The sequence below is a fragment of the Dermacentor variabilis genome, chromosome 10 (genome assembly GCF_050947875.1).
Source record: "Dermacentor variabilis isolate Ectoservices chromosome 10, ASM5094787v1, whole genome shotgun sequence".
Taxonomy (NCBI): domain Eukaryota; kingdom Metazoa; phylum Arthropoda; class Arachnida; order Ixodida; family Ixodidae; genus Dermacentor; species Dermacentor variabilis.
Window position 1 is genome coordinate 74,162,946 of NC_134577.1, and position 15,245 is coordinate 74,178,190.

General features: G+C 44.9%; 1 protein-coding gene across 1 annotated transcript in view; it reads left to right on the top strand.

The window, feature by feature from the left end:
* Nucleotides 1-15,245, top strand: part of LOC142560699 (protein O-mannosyl-transferase TMTC1-like) — a 106,807-nt gene that overhangs the window by 38,568 nt on the left and 52,994 nt on the right. The window contains exon 2 of the mRNA XM_075672960.1: nucleotides 14,016-14,193. Coding sequence (XP_075529075.1) covers nucleotides 14,016-14,193 — 178 coding nt within the window. The remainder of the gene's footprint in view (nucleotides 1-14,015; nucleotides 14,194-15,245) is intronic.

Here is a 15,245-nt window from a genome sequence, read left to right on the forward strand (position 1 = left end):
TTCAACACAATCGCCGGAATAAAACCTGAGTATTGAGAGGACTATTTGGCGTTGCACACATTCAGCATTGTGCTTCAGCCTTTGATCTAAGCATCAGCGAAATCACTTTTAACTTTCCTTAAAGACCCTGATTTCCATGAAATGCGTTGTACTTTGCCTGATACGATTGTTTCGTGCACGTTTTGTTTCTGTGACCTGCAGAGGGGATACTGCTTTATACCGTTACGTCCATCTAGAGTAGCATGATAGGTATTCCACGATGCAAACTTCTTAACAGCATTCCTAAAGGAGGTCTCTCTTCCTGTGTCTATCTCTCTCTCTCGCTCTCACACCGCATCACCTGAGCCTTCGCAACGCTGCATGACTTACGGTAATCGGAACATATGAAGGGAAGCCTGAACCGACTAAACAAAGCCAAGTGTAAATCGCGGAAGCATAGCGTACATTTTTGTATAATAATATACGTTGCACGTGCCCCGCAGCTTTACCGCCTCCATACTTGAAGATCGGTGCAAACGCCCCCAAAAGCGAGGAGGAATAGGAGATTTCGTACATGTCCCGCAAGCCAGACTTCGTTTCACCTTTAATCGAGTCGCGGCTTCACGCGAAAAAAAAAAAAAAGCCGCTTGGTTTTCGTTTGGAGAATCTAGAGGACACGAGACTGCGGTCGGCAGACGTCGTCATAGTTTTGGCAGTGTCTCAGACCGCAGCGGCGGGGCCCACGTAACCAGGGGACGACAGAACTCCGATGGAGGGACCCAGCTTCTGAAGAGAGTGCGAAAAAAAGGAGGGGAGAGTGGTCAGCCTCTCCCTACTCTACGAGCGCTTCACTGCCTCCGAAGACATCCGGCCCTTCGCGGCGGCGTCCGGGCACACAACCAATCAAGTATTCCGACGTGCCCCTCGATCATACCAGTTTTCGCACTTCTTTTTCTAATTTGGTTCTTTCTCTTTTATCGTAATGCGGGGGCTTTTGTTAGTTTTCATGTTACGTAACGCGGACGTGTAAACTACACGGCCTCCAAATTCTAATTCGCAGCTTACGTAGAAAATGCCGAATAACAGGCAGTGGTGAGTTTTGGCTTCCTAGCGAAGATCTAGAGAGCCACAGAGCTCTTATCGATCAAGCCCAGCGAACCGCAGAGACGAATGAAGCCCTAAACTGAGGCCCACACCCACCGTCCAGTACCTCTAAGAGAAATAGTTTGCACTACTACTACTACTACTACTACTACTACTACTACTACTACTACTACTACTACTACTACTACCGCTACTTCTACCGCTGTTTAAGCCGGGGGTCCTTCACTCTGCGACCTTCTGCGACGTGGCTGTCCGTACATTCGGCCGAGTGGTCACTCGTAATGGTGTTTGTCATTTGTGATAGGGTTCCATACAAACAGCGGGCAACCACTTATTCCTTCTTTTCTCCTATAATACGCGCTGAGTCTCCTACACTTGATCAAAAATGCGAAAGCACCCGTGCACTTTGCTTTAGCTGCACGTTAAAGAGCCCCAGGTGGCCCAAATTATTCCGGAGCGCCCCCCACTACGGCGTTCCTCATAATCAAATTGTGGTTTTGGCGCGTGAAACTCTATAATTTAAGCTCGCCCTGCGACCGACGTTTACGCATACACAAGACGGTAGTGCTTGTGTTCGCTGCGCAACTTTACTGCGGCGCCTGGGAAAAGACACCATAGCATAAGGGCTTTAAATCAAAAAAGACCGCGTCCTTGCTCGGGTTAGCTTGCTCTGGTGGGCATTTCGTCATGTTGGCGTAAACTAGGCGGTAGGGTGCGCCTTGCCTTCCCGTGCCGCGTGTCTGCTAGGAACAACATAACAGCTGCGCTTACGACCTTTCGGCGCCTGTAATTTGAGTCCACTCGGTTCAGTTTCCCTACGGAAAGTGCGCAGAGGTCAACTCGCACTCAGAAATGCGTTTCGGTTACGAAAGAAAGGCAAGCAGCAGAAAGCGTCAGGGTCCACGTTTCGACTTCGTAACTTGGGCAGCGGTTGTTACGTTATGGAACATAAACCAGACTGCACCGAACGTTATGGCTTTTTGTGTCCTTTGCTTTTCATGCACATAATGAGCTACATTCGAGCATCAGCGACCGTCAAAAAAAAAAAAAGAAAGCCTATAACAGGATTTTGCAGAAGCAGGCCTGCGCACGCGTCTATGCCTCACTTTGTTCTTTATTTCGCACAATGTGCGCGTGCTTTAACAGCTTTAATAAACTGGATCAGCAAGCCATGATCTATTTATGATGAGAACAGCGTCGAATTAAGTGCAATGATTCACTACATTGTAACGGCCCAGAATATTGTAAGTCAGCACCAGTGCTATTCCTTGTGCAACTTTGTCAGTGATCCGAAGGTGAATCTGCTCACATTATCACCGCATAAGCTCGTCGTGAACAGCGAACGATTTCAAAGAAATCGAACCGCGGTGAAATTTCAACGTCAAAATAGCGTAGTCGCGTGATGGCAACCCTTTATATTTTACCCGCATATATTTAATTTTATTGTTTGCCTTCACGAAAATTTTATTTCAGTTCTCTGTGCATCGAATTTCTTGATTCATTTTACCCTCTTTTGAAATGGCAAACCGTATTACTTCATAAGATACCCTCTACACAGTCCCTGGGGCAGTAGCCAAATCACTCCGCTTGCGCTAAAGAAACAAAAGAAAGAGCTTCGTTGCGTTCTTTTTATTTTAAAAGGAATGGGCAGGAATCTTACCGCCTGGCTATTGCGCAGAGAGGCAACCAAGCACCGGCCCATTCATCCTCTCCCCTCTCTTTCCACACGCCCCTGGGACGGGGACGTGCTTCGACCATTTCCTTGTCTCGCTTGTCACGTGCCCTTCGCCCCCGACACACACACACACACACACACACACGCACACGCACACACACGCACGCACACACACACACACGCACGCACGCACCCACGCACGCACGCACGCACGCACACGCACACACACACACACACACACACACACACACACACACACACACACACACACACACACACACACACACACACACACACGCACGCACGGACAAGCCAGTTAGCGCTCAGCGCGTGAAGTCCTCGCTCTAAACTCGGGGATAGCATGGCGCATGGGATATCAGCAATTGCGTGCAGCACACAGCATGCTGAAGACATTGTGCCGTAGTATCACGGTGGAAAAGCATTACTTTTGTGTGTGCGTGTGTATTCCATTAGTGCAAGAAGCGCTTGCTCGATTATATTTGCGCTCGGTGCTTCCCTCGCCCAACGCGTAGAGCTAAACCACGAAAAAGCAGTCGGCACGCATGAGACATAATGAAAATAATGACACGTGATTCGAATAACGTGTCATCGTGGTTCACTATTTCTTGCCGTTCACTAGCACAGACTATTGCGATACTTAATGCCAAAAACAGCAATTATGCCACAGTCGTAAAAAAAATAACAGAAAATTAAAGAAATTGGTAGCAATGTTGTTGTTATTACCTAAATATGGTTTACTAGAGTCATGCAATATTGTGTATTCTCTATTCTCTGTTACTGGGACCCTAGACATTATACTATATTTCAGCCCCTTTTGAACAATTTTTGTTTGCTTACTTCTGGCTTGTGTTATGACTGTTACACCACATATTTCGTTCATTGGATTCCAGCGCGAGTATATAAATCTGATTTTGTCATCGCTTATTCTAGTTATTATATCCGAGTGCGATTGCATAGCGTTATTTCTAGTGCGTAGGTTTTTTAACCTCATTTTTGTCTTCACTCTGGCTGTATTCTACCAAGTTGTTGATTTATTGACTTGGAATTAGTCCCTGTAGAATTGACACCATGACCGAAGTGAAGAAATAAAAAAAAATTTGGGTAGTGCCATTGCAACGAAACATGAAAAATATATACCACCTTCTCTAGCTGAACACAACTCACCTGTGTACCGTCTCTAGCTGAGCACAATGGCTACATGTGTATTTTATTTCCCATTCATCACGTTTCGTGGAGCTTCTATAGCATGTGTTTATGTAGACCACATAGGTAAATGTGACTATATAAAGCATGTAAAAGAGCTAGCTTGGAGTCAGCGTGCTGTGATTTGCGAACGTAACACATTCCGTCTTACGTATATTTGCTGCGTTCATTGCTCGCCTACGCTCTGTGGTGCCTTTGAAGAACGGGGAGTGACTACAAGTGTAAGGTTTGCAACCCGAAAGTCAAAACCGTAGCACGTCCTCAATGCCAATTGAGGCCGGAGGCGTAGCGTTCCCATTTTCCTGATGGTGATGGAGGGTGGGGGAGGGGGGGGGGGCGAGTTGAACCAAGCCGGCACCGGCTGGCGGGGTGAGCATGGGGGGAGGGGTCTTTGGTGCATTGTATGTATTGGGCTGTTACTTGCCGAAAGTTCGTACCGACGCACACCTCTGAAGAAAGGCTAATAACTATTGCCACCATTTCTCATTCCACAGACTTAGATTAGTCGATCGAGGGGAATCACTGATTTGTGGCAGTTCGGTGGATAATGCGAAAAACAAAGGAACAGCGCGTCTGCTGCAGCTGACGTCTTCCTCGACAAGCAGGGTGGTCGCAAGAGCCCTCGTGATCTGTGGGACACGCCGTGTCCCCGGGGACGAAGGCGCTGACTCCAACGGTTGGTACGAAATGCTGAGCTCAGACGTTGCCGATTGGCATTGTTTTCTTTTGGTTTGCCTATCTCCACGTTTATCGTAAGTCTTGCTGCACTTACCTTCATTTCTACATCTGTCTTTCTTTCTTTCTTTTCTATATTGGTGCCCTAACTTTCCACCGGAGAACTGCTGCTTCCGTACTCGTCCGAGTGCAATTGTGACATTATTTTCTGCCCCTTTTCGTTTCTTATTTTTTTGTATGTATCACGGGTTACTGTTCCGTCCATAAACGCTGACTGTGTCCGGTGGGGTGTCACGTTGCATGATTTGGAAGGATATGTCAGCTCACGTGTATGTGTTGAAGCAGGAGCATTGTTGGTTTTCTTTGTACTTTGAGTTGCTCGCAGAGCGATTCTTCGGGTGGTATTCTCCAACCCGTTATTTAGATAGATGGCAATTTTTTTTTCATTTGCCCGTTTAACTGTATGAAAAATAAAAATCATGCAATCGCCATTCATAAAGCTGTCATTGTTGATTAGTCTTAGCAGCATTGCTCCGTAAGACAAATGTTCAATGTGGAACAGTCGTCCGCATTTTCTTAGAGCATTGTTGAACAGCAATAAAGCATTTTTTCAACTGTCTTTCAGTGTAACAGTGCTAAAGAAACTTTGAAAGCATGTTTAGCGCCAGCGCTCCGGTATACGCGGACTCTAACACCGATCATAATTGTAGTTGACTTCACTGGCAAACGGCAATTGTCTACCCAGAGAAAGCCAGCTCTTTAGACATCACTGTGCAAGGCCCTAAACACAATCGATATCGACCGTTTTCGGTGCCCTGGTGGTCTGCTCTGTGGCCCACAGTGCCTCCGTCTTCACTTCGGCTTACGTTTTTTTTTTTCTTCTGTAACCCTGGAAGTAATGTACACAAGCCTAGCGAGCTGGTCGCTTGTGTCGCATTATGGGGAGGGGGGGGGGGGCATAAAAGAGAAAAAAAAAAGCGAGAACGAACTGATGAGGGGAAACTATAAATATACCCTGCAGGTCCGGGGCATCTGAAGTGCTCGGAGGTCAGCCTTCGATATGGACCCCGTCGTCATTTATAACAAGTGCCCGGGGATTAATCGATGCCCTCGGAGCGCACATCTACACCATCCCAGGAGGCGTTCCTCCGCTCTCTCCTGTCCCTCTCCCCCGCTACTCGAAGGAGCACGATAGGCTTTTAAGCGCCAGGGATCCGCACAACTGAGCGCCTCCCAGGAGTGCGGGAACGTTGAGGATGTGAGTACGAAAGGAAAAGTCCTTCAGCCTCGAAATATTAAAGATCGAGAACGTCCGGAAAGCAATAATGCTAAAGTAAGGCTATATTAAGTAACAAAGCAAATAAACACATCCAAATGATAACTAAAATGATTTAAGAACGCCCTTAGGGTAAGAAATCTCTGATAGGAACACCTGAATTCTTGCGCATAAATTGGGCATAACAAGCTCTTTATATATTAGACGACACCAAGAATTCCAAGATGAAAAAAATTATAATCAATAGGTTCATATGTACAGAAACCACTATATTTAATAAGCGATTGGCGCATGGCTGCATCGGTTGTTGCAATTCGTTGCCACTGATTAGCTAATGAAATTATGCAACTAAATTTTTTTGTTCTTAAATTCTTTACTACGTTACCGAAAACATCCCGTGTACTTAGATTTAGGTGCACGTTAAAGAACCCCAGGTGGTCGAAATTTCCGGAGTCCTTCACTGCGGCATGCCTCATAATCAGAAAGTGGCTTTTGCACGTAAAACCCCATAATTAAAAAGAAAACTGAGACCATGATGTCATTTGAAGTCAAGTGGCGTTGAAGAACACTCTAGTCGAGTGCATGGGCAGTAATTTATCGGCAGTGCCGTTTTAGGCCTAGATAGTAAACCCATAATGATGTATCCAAAAGCAAAGAAACATATGTGATAGGGCAGTTCAGACGGCCTTTCTGGAGTTACCTTTTCTTTAGAACTTTAAAAGTAGCAACTTTTAGCATGCGGGAAATGCATAGAGATGGGGCTCAATGATATTCGCACGTCTGGCTCACGCAGAACGCCCACTATTCTCAAAGAAGAGACGACCCCATACTGACTCTGCAGTTCTATTTTTGGCGCCGGCAATTCCAAGGATGCAGACAATGCTCGGAACGCCTTTGAGTGGAAGATGAGTCTCCGCTTCAGAGTGCTCGTAGGTTCCAGTAGGGCGTGTGCACTTGATAAGGCACAATCCGAGTAAAGTGACTCCGAAGCCTCCAAAATGGAGTAAAGTGAGACAAACCATTGTGTCCTCTTTAAAGAATTTGCGAGCGCTTTACTGTTTTAACAAAGTAATATAGCACTATGCTCCTCTACACCGTCCACTACAGCGCTCGACGCCATTCTTCACAACTAATCCACACAGCTCTTGTATCTCCGTTGACAATGGTATCATCGCGCCTCGGTGCTGTTAGGAAACGCCACTTGCGCTCGAGTTTTAAACGGATTGTTGTAAGGTACGTCGGCAAGGATATGAAGTTGACAACACTAAGTGCATTACATTTTACTTCCACATATATCACGCATATATTCGCGGGCGTTGTTTATTATTTTTACTGTATTAGTAAGCTATAACATTGGTTACAGGTAAATAGGTGCTGAAGAGTTTAAAAAATAAAAATCTGAATTTTCAAGTATATTGAAGTACAAGGAGCAAAACAATAATGCCTTCTCTTTCTTGGGCTGATTCTTCTATTGTCTGCTGTTTCCTTTACCATGATCCGAATGGGCGACAACGGCGCCGTCAAGCCTCTGTAGCTGTTGTTGCTGGTGCTGTCGCATCCAAAATTACCATGTAAATGTGTTTTTATGGGTCTTAGAGTAGGACTTGGGAGACATTATAATTGAAAGCTGTTTTACAGCTGCCTAATACACTTAATGCTTGCAGACGGGCACACAAATGCCTGCGATATACATTGCGTAGTTGGCGCGTAGCCTAAAAAATCAGTGTGACTCCCTCGCCAAGGTGCGACAAGTAAGCATGAGTAGGGAATAAAATCATGCGGCATGTCGCCTTTAAACTTTATGGACTTGTAGTACCCATAAAGCTTCTATGACGTGTTGACTATTCCAAACTGCAGTCTTTGACACATTCCTCGCTATATCACAAGAGGCGTACTACAGCCCAAAGCGTATTTTTCACCATCCCTCTAAAAATTTCTAGTACGTCTCAACGACAATCCAGCGATGCCGGCCTACAGAGTAGGCAAACCATAAGGCAATGAAGGCAATAGTGAGCTTCCCACGTTCAAGTTACATATTTAAACAAGTAACACTCTCCCGCCTCTTCTCTCGCACTAGTGCTTGCATTCTGCCTTTTCTATCCATTTTCCTATATGAGTGCACACGTTCCCGGTGTAGGGTAGCAAACCGTATGCTTAGCAACCGATTTACCTATCGGTCTTTCTCGCATCCATGTCTCTTCTTTGAGGCATTCTTGAAGACCCATTCTTAATATTATTATTTTAATGTGTAATTGTTGTCCATCATATCCTGGTTTCGCTGTGACACCGACCTCACGAAAATATGAAATAGTTTTTGCCGAAAGCCCTCCAGTAGCGACATGAACTATCAGATGTCACAAATGAAACTATTGTGAACGCGTCGCTCAAGAGTTGTTTCAGCACCTACTATTTCAAACGAACTGGACGAGAAGTTGGTCGAAGGAACTGTATTTCGACATTTATCAACATTTTTCATTTGCTCTTATTCATCCAAGCGTGAAATGTAAATAGGCTAAAGAGAGACACTAACAAATACGGTGAAAGCGGGAAATGAACCGAGAAACCGAAACGGGAAAGCGGCGGTCGGTTGCTTCCCGCGCGTCGTTTATTTCCTTCAGTCTTTCAATGTATTAATGGACGTCCTTGCATCTTAGTTTGCATGCTCCGGAAATGGGCTTACTTTTAGAACGTACAATCATCGAGAAAACGATTCCTATACAAAGTTCTGCTTTCGCATTATTTTGTATGCGGCTCTCCTATCTCCGACATAGAAGAGGTTCGAGCTAAAGGAAGTGTCGTTTCCAGTCAACAGCACAGCAACATCACCCGGTTGCCTAATACCTTGCGTTTGTATTACATTCTTCTAATGTGTATGGTAGAGACCGTGTTTCTTTCTTTTTAATTTTAGGTTGCTCTCTTACAGCTGGTTCAGCGACTCTTTCGATCTTCAGTCTCTTTCTCGTGTTACGCAGTTACAAAGAAATATGAAATAAGCCATATGTAATGGATGCAGGAACGAAAAAACAGCCGTAGGCTTTTACAGAGGGACCGTTCGTTTTTTCTGTTTTCTGACACTCTCGGTGAGTCGCCACTCGAATCTGCGACGTCTGTTCTTTTGAGCGAGGAAGATTTGCCGCAGACGCATTCGCTGCTCGAGTGTTTTTGAGGGGGACTGACACTCGACAAAGAGAACAGGTAAATACATCGCAGAAACTAAGGGGAGTCTTGCCTCCGCTGATAGCGCATGGACGACGTAGAATAAGAAGAAAGAAGTACGCTCAAAAGATAAAGGACATCATCTGCATGGAGCGTAATTCTCCGAAAAAAGAAGGGCGGTTTCTTTGAGCAGGCCGGTCTTTAAGTACGCGAGTTAAAAGACGTGAAATATTACCTCGGAAAAGGAAAACTAATACACAGTGAAGCGAGCGATGTTATACATATAAAGCAGGAGTTACCGGTATTTTTCTTGCAGCTGACTTAAGTCACTGCAGCACCGGTACGATTCGCCAGAAAGTCGTAATTGCGAGGCACTCGCAGATATTTTTTTTCTCTATGTTGTGAGTCTAGAGAGAGCACATGTTTTCCCATTCAGGGCTTCAAGAATGACTAGAAAAAAATACGAAATATACTTTTTGACCTGCAGGGCTAACAGAGAGAGACAGAGATAAACGAGGTGGGAAAGGCTGGGAGGTCAACCGAAGAAGATTCTGGTTTGCTACCCGGCACTGGGAGAAGGGTAAGGGGAAATGAAACACAGAAAGAAGAGCGGAAGAAAAGCAAAGACAAGAAGAATAAACACGGGTGGTTGGGAACGTCCGTAAGGGCTAGAGTCTCTGTAGTAGGCCATTCGAAAGCACAAATTTCAAGAGTGCATTGACTGTCTTGTGTAGGTCGGCGTTCCAGAACTGTCTTCTCCGAAAGCAAGCGCTCGTGAAGAGGCGGCAGCGCCGTCTCGAGTGACTGCCTGTGTGCACTGTATCGGGGACAATGACAAAGAACGTGTTCGATAGTTTCGTCGTCGCCGCAGTGGTCGCACGCAGCACTATATTCCTTTTTGATGTGCAAAGCAAATGATCGTCTTAATGTGACGCCAAGCCACAGTCGGTGAAGAACCGTTGTCTCGGGTTGGAAAGAGAAACTGAGTGAGAACGTACAACAGGGCAAGGTCAATAATATATCAGGTGCTTTTTTTAAAGATATTCGTACTTTCTAAAAACCCTCTGCCGCAGGTGGCGGTATTCTAATCTTCGAGCTGGACCATTAGAAGAGATGCACATTACCTGCATGAGAAATTGCGTTTCACAATAGGCTAATCGACCAAATCCCATTATAGGTTTTAAACAAATGAGGCCAAGGCCCCGCACACCTCTAATTGAACACCTGAAAAGTCTTTTGTACTTCCGTGAACACTCTGTACCTTCTTAAATGGCCCTTATGAAATTTTTTTTACCGGACCTAAATGCGTGTCACATAAGTAAATCAGCTCTTGTACAGCGCATGGTGTAGTTTTTTTATGTTCCTTCGCTTGGTCCTTGTCCATAGCGCTGTTCCTGGCTGTTAGAGTATAACCAGCTAGCCGATGACTCAAAGCAACATATATGTACTTCGTCGGACCTCTCGCACATACCATACTGTAACAATATGGATTCACTCTTAAGCTCGTTCACTACAGTTTTCCCATGAAAATGGAACATTTCAAAAAGATACATTGAAATACCCCCAAAATGTTCATTTTCTATTTGAACGTGCAAAACACATCGATGTAAGCCCGGTCAGTGATATAACAAGAAGAAAAAAGGTATATTCTTCCGGAACATTTCCTATTTTGTAAAGGCAGCTATACAGTCATACGTGGACGATACGTATGCATTTACCTTGCTTTAAATCACGTGTCGGATACGACTGCAGCCAGAGGGCTTGCATCGGTCAGTCTCCTCTCACCATGCTTTCAAAGAGAACGCCCAGTCGCCCGAAAAACTTTTTTTTTCTCGTCCCGTGTTCCCGCTACAAAACTACAACTGACTCTTTCCCACCCATCCAGTGTAGCATGCAGACAATCAGCCAGCAGCTTTTGTACTCAATACTGATACTCTGCAAGCTAAATGCTTTTTTTCTGGTAGGTTGCCTTCAGGTAACACTTGTCCATGAAAGGCTGAGTGTGTTTCACATCTCTGGAACAAGCGACCTTGAGTGTCAGCTCTTTCTCCGTTCGGGGTTCTTACCGCTGTTATTCTTTATCACTCTGATCATCGTTTGAGTAAAGCAAACATTATAATCTCCTCCCACATAGGTTTCATGAACTAAGTGAAATATATTTGTAAAAGTGTTCCACTTATTTGAACTTACGTGGAAAGAGACGAGTGTAGAGTCTAGCTCAGCTCCTGCTGGTCGACTTTTGAAATTACGCGTTTGATTTTGAGCAACAAGTTCGAATTGCATACCAATACACACTATAGATATTTATTCTGGGAATGCACTTTATTTTCACACTGGAATTAAGCGACAATTAGATCTGCTCACGTATATATGGCATAGGTGGTAAATCTGGCTGAAATGGTTTGAATGTATCTTATGTATCTCCGTAGAGTACCGCCCAAATGTAGAGAAAAACATGAAGGATCTTGTTGCATAAATTTTACTGCGTCGTAGGTGAAAGAGGACGCCTTAAGTATAGCGTCGATAATTATTTAAATTAACAGAAAGTGCTTGCAATTATCCGCACGCTGGTAGCATTCTCCTACCACAAAGTTATTAGCATATGTATGCCGTACGGTAACGAATTAGAGAAGTGAAATATTCAACTTACCCTCAAAGAGTGTTTCTGATCTGTAGGGACCATGTGTGTCACTTTCGGTTGCGTGAATTTTATATATATATATATATATATATATATATATATATATATATATATATATATATATATATATATATATATATATATATATATATATATCTATAGAGAGAGAGAGAGAGAGAGAGAGAGAGTTGCTGGGGGCACTCAACAGCCCCGAGCAGCTTTTTCCTAAATGACGTCACATTTATGCGGTCATATTGTCGAGCACAGCAAAACAATACTCACGATGCTGTTATTTCCCACACAAAAACCTTTAGCACCACTTTTACTCGACTACGAAGGCAGGAAGGATAATGGGTGGTCACTGCGAAATTAGCTGCGTGGATTCAGTGCGAAAGCTCAGGGGGCTGAAAGAGCCGACACTGCTAGGGCTTGCTTTCTTTTTCTGCGTAAACGTAGCATGAATTCCACAAGACGGATGTTTGACTTGTGGCCGGCTGGACGAGATGCGAATCGCATTCATCACCACTTCACCTGGATGACCAGTGCGTTTTCGTTAAACTTCAAATCAGTATTGTAAGAAACCACGAATCTCAACGACATGTGATAGCGCGGTTTATGCTCTGAACAGCAAGGCTTGATGGAAGTGAATGCCGGCACTGACTTCAAGCCTTGCGCAGCCGGTGGCAAAGGTGTCCTCATCCTCACCCTATACGCATTCACGTGCGTTCCCATCGAGTTTTGCAGAGTTCCGTATTGACAATCCGATGCTGCACTCACTGTGCGAAAGAGAGAAAAAAATGATGCCTCCAAGTCTCAGCGTATAGTAAGCAACTCCTGGGAAAGTGTTGCACAATTTTGCAAATTGCGCCATCCGACGAGTCTTGCAGGCAACAGGGGTCGTTGCTTTGAAAGCACAGATGAATGCGCTGCTGTGCGGACAGTGCAAGACCTTCTCATCAGAGGTATCGGCGCCCTTTGCGTAAGGCGGGTCGCCCTAATATAGGCGCTGTTTGCTTTCAGGTCGTCAAGAACGAAGCGTGGGACTCTTCACTATTGAGCTTTGCTTTTACACCGCGCAATCGCAGTCCGTGATGTGCGTGGTTTCCTAAAATGACGCGGGGCTTGACTTCATTGTCCCCGCAAATTCCCCGCACGTGTTCACACGTCCTGCTCTCGCTGCAGGTAACCGCTGCTCATGTCGTTAGCTGCAGGTGGTTGGTGGACACGTGATTGCCGGCTTCGCGATAATTAGCTGCTAATAGTGAGATGCGCTATAACGGCGAAAAGGACGCGATGTAGTGATTTCCCTAACAAGTTTCTAATGTACGGGACCTGTTTATACAGCTAGCGTTTGTTCGCGCCTGTCTTGTAGCCTCCTCTGTGCTTTCAGAGCCTATCACGAAATAACGATTTGTTGCGCGTGACAACTCGAGTTCTTCTGTCAGATGGTAGCACTATAACGCGCAAATACAGTAGAATATAAACACGCGAACGCATGCTGCTGTTCCAAGCGCGAAACTTCTGCAACAAATTCCGCAATTGTTAGGCCTGGTCAACTCCTGTTGACATCCAGTTTGACGTTGATACATTATACATACTATGGCATAGCTCTACCAAACGCGACCGTTCCTGCTCTCATGGACAAAGGTATACTGCTGAGTCACGCCCCTCTGAACACCATGCGCGAGGCTAAATATAGCTCCGTTTAAGTCGAGCGTGGCGCGACATGGGATGGGTGCTCAAGTCGCTCAACAACGGACACAGCTCCAGACAACGAACACGGCAAAAACAAAGAGCAACCTAAGGGAATAACAAGGCAAAAGAATATAATAGAAAACAAACTTGCACGAGACAATCTGCCTTAGATAACTGCACTCCTTGTGAGATTAACAGACATCCAAAATTGTTTTGGTTTTTGGCACTTCCAAAGTGTTCATTATAAATCGCAGTAACAAAACTGTGATAGTCTGATATCAACTTTGTACGGCATTTAAAAATGCTATACTAAAAGAAAGAATGGCTGTACAAACTGTGATGTTTTGTGCTATAATATAATTAGTTTTCTTTTTGCCAGGCGAAATGCAGCCTAAGTAAATAAAACCTGCTTTTCGCATCCAGTGTGATCACAGCTGCAATGACAAGACGGAAAGATTTTTCATAAAAAGCAGCTGCAGTATCGCCGAATAGCATGTCACGACCATTTTTTTAGGGGAACGGTTGAAACAGTCGCGCGTTATGCGGTAAAGCTTTTCTTCTGATCAGCGTCTTCACCCTTTCTCTCACAGAGCCAACTACTACGCAAATGGACACCAGGTGCGCGGCTACCACGTGGTCAACGTAGTTCTGCACTGCGCATGCTCGGTACTGGTGGCCGTCGTCGCCCGCTGCGTCATGCGGATAAGTGCCCTCCATGCATGCTTCGCAGCGACGCTTTTCGCTGCACATCCTGTGCACACTGAGGCGGTAAGTGTTCGTGCTGTTTTTATTTTATTAGGTAGTAATCTATTTTCCCCAGTGCGAAGTCCTTCCCGGCTGCGCGAGTTAACTGCAAGTTACGGTCTTGCACCACTTGCGATATTGTCCCAAAGAGCCGCTTTGAAGCAAACGACTTTGTCATGCATTAACGAGAAATAAACAGTTACACTTGCCCTTGTTTGCAAACAGCTGGAGAACACAAGTAGCATTCGTAGCATTTGTGTGCCGATAAGCGGCTTACACCGACGTTTTCAGATGGCCCCTGAAACATTCTCAAAGTTAACCGATAGGCTCCAAGTATCATCCAAACTGACATACCCTTTTGAGAGAAAATATTTTGCGATGCTGATTCAACGCTCTATTGAGTCGCGTGCACAATGAAGGGACGAGGAATCGGTCAATTCACCATACATATAGCTCTGTTGCATAAAGAAGCACAAAAATGTCCCGGCTATAGTGTCAATGGATCAAAGTTTGAGCATTGTGACGTGAACTTCTTAAACATTACCAATCAGGCGCAGTGTTACGGTGATCTTCAGTGCAACACGCAGTGCCAACAGTCTCCACTGGGCTTCGCCAACTATTTCTACAATAGCATTTTCGCGCTAAAACGCAATTTAAAATAGAGGTTTCAGCACAGAGCAAGGCGAATTTATGTAACGTTACTAGACCGAGACTTGGGGGAAGGGCGTCTACCCGACATCCTAAGCTAGGTCAGGCATGCTCAACTCTAGAGACAATTTTACTTACCATCTTCCACTGCCCCGATTAGAGAACTTAATGGCAAGTATTAAATATCAAGCTCAAGGCCAACTGTGATTTCGCTATCCAGATACATGTATATACGGAAGTGTATTTATAAGACAACCTGTTAACCGATTTGAATGAAATGTGTTGCATTTGAGAAAGCGGCAAATTCTGACGACTGCTTGAAAAAACTTTTCATTTGGGGCTTGAATTTTTTTAACCTGAATTCCAGCACGTAGGCGATTTTCAATAGAAATAGAGCGCGAAGTTGAAAACACGTAACCCTGCGCCAA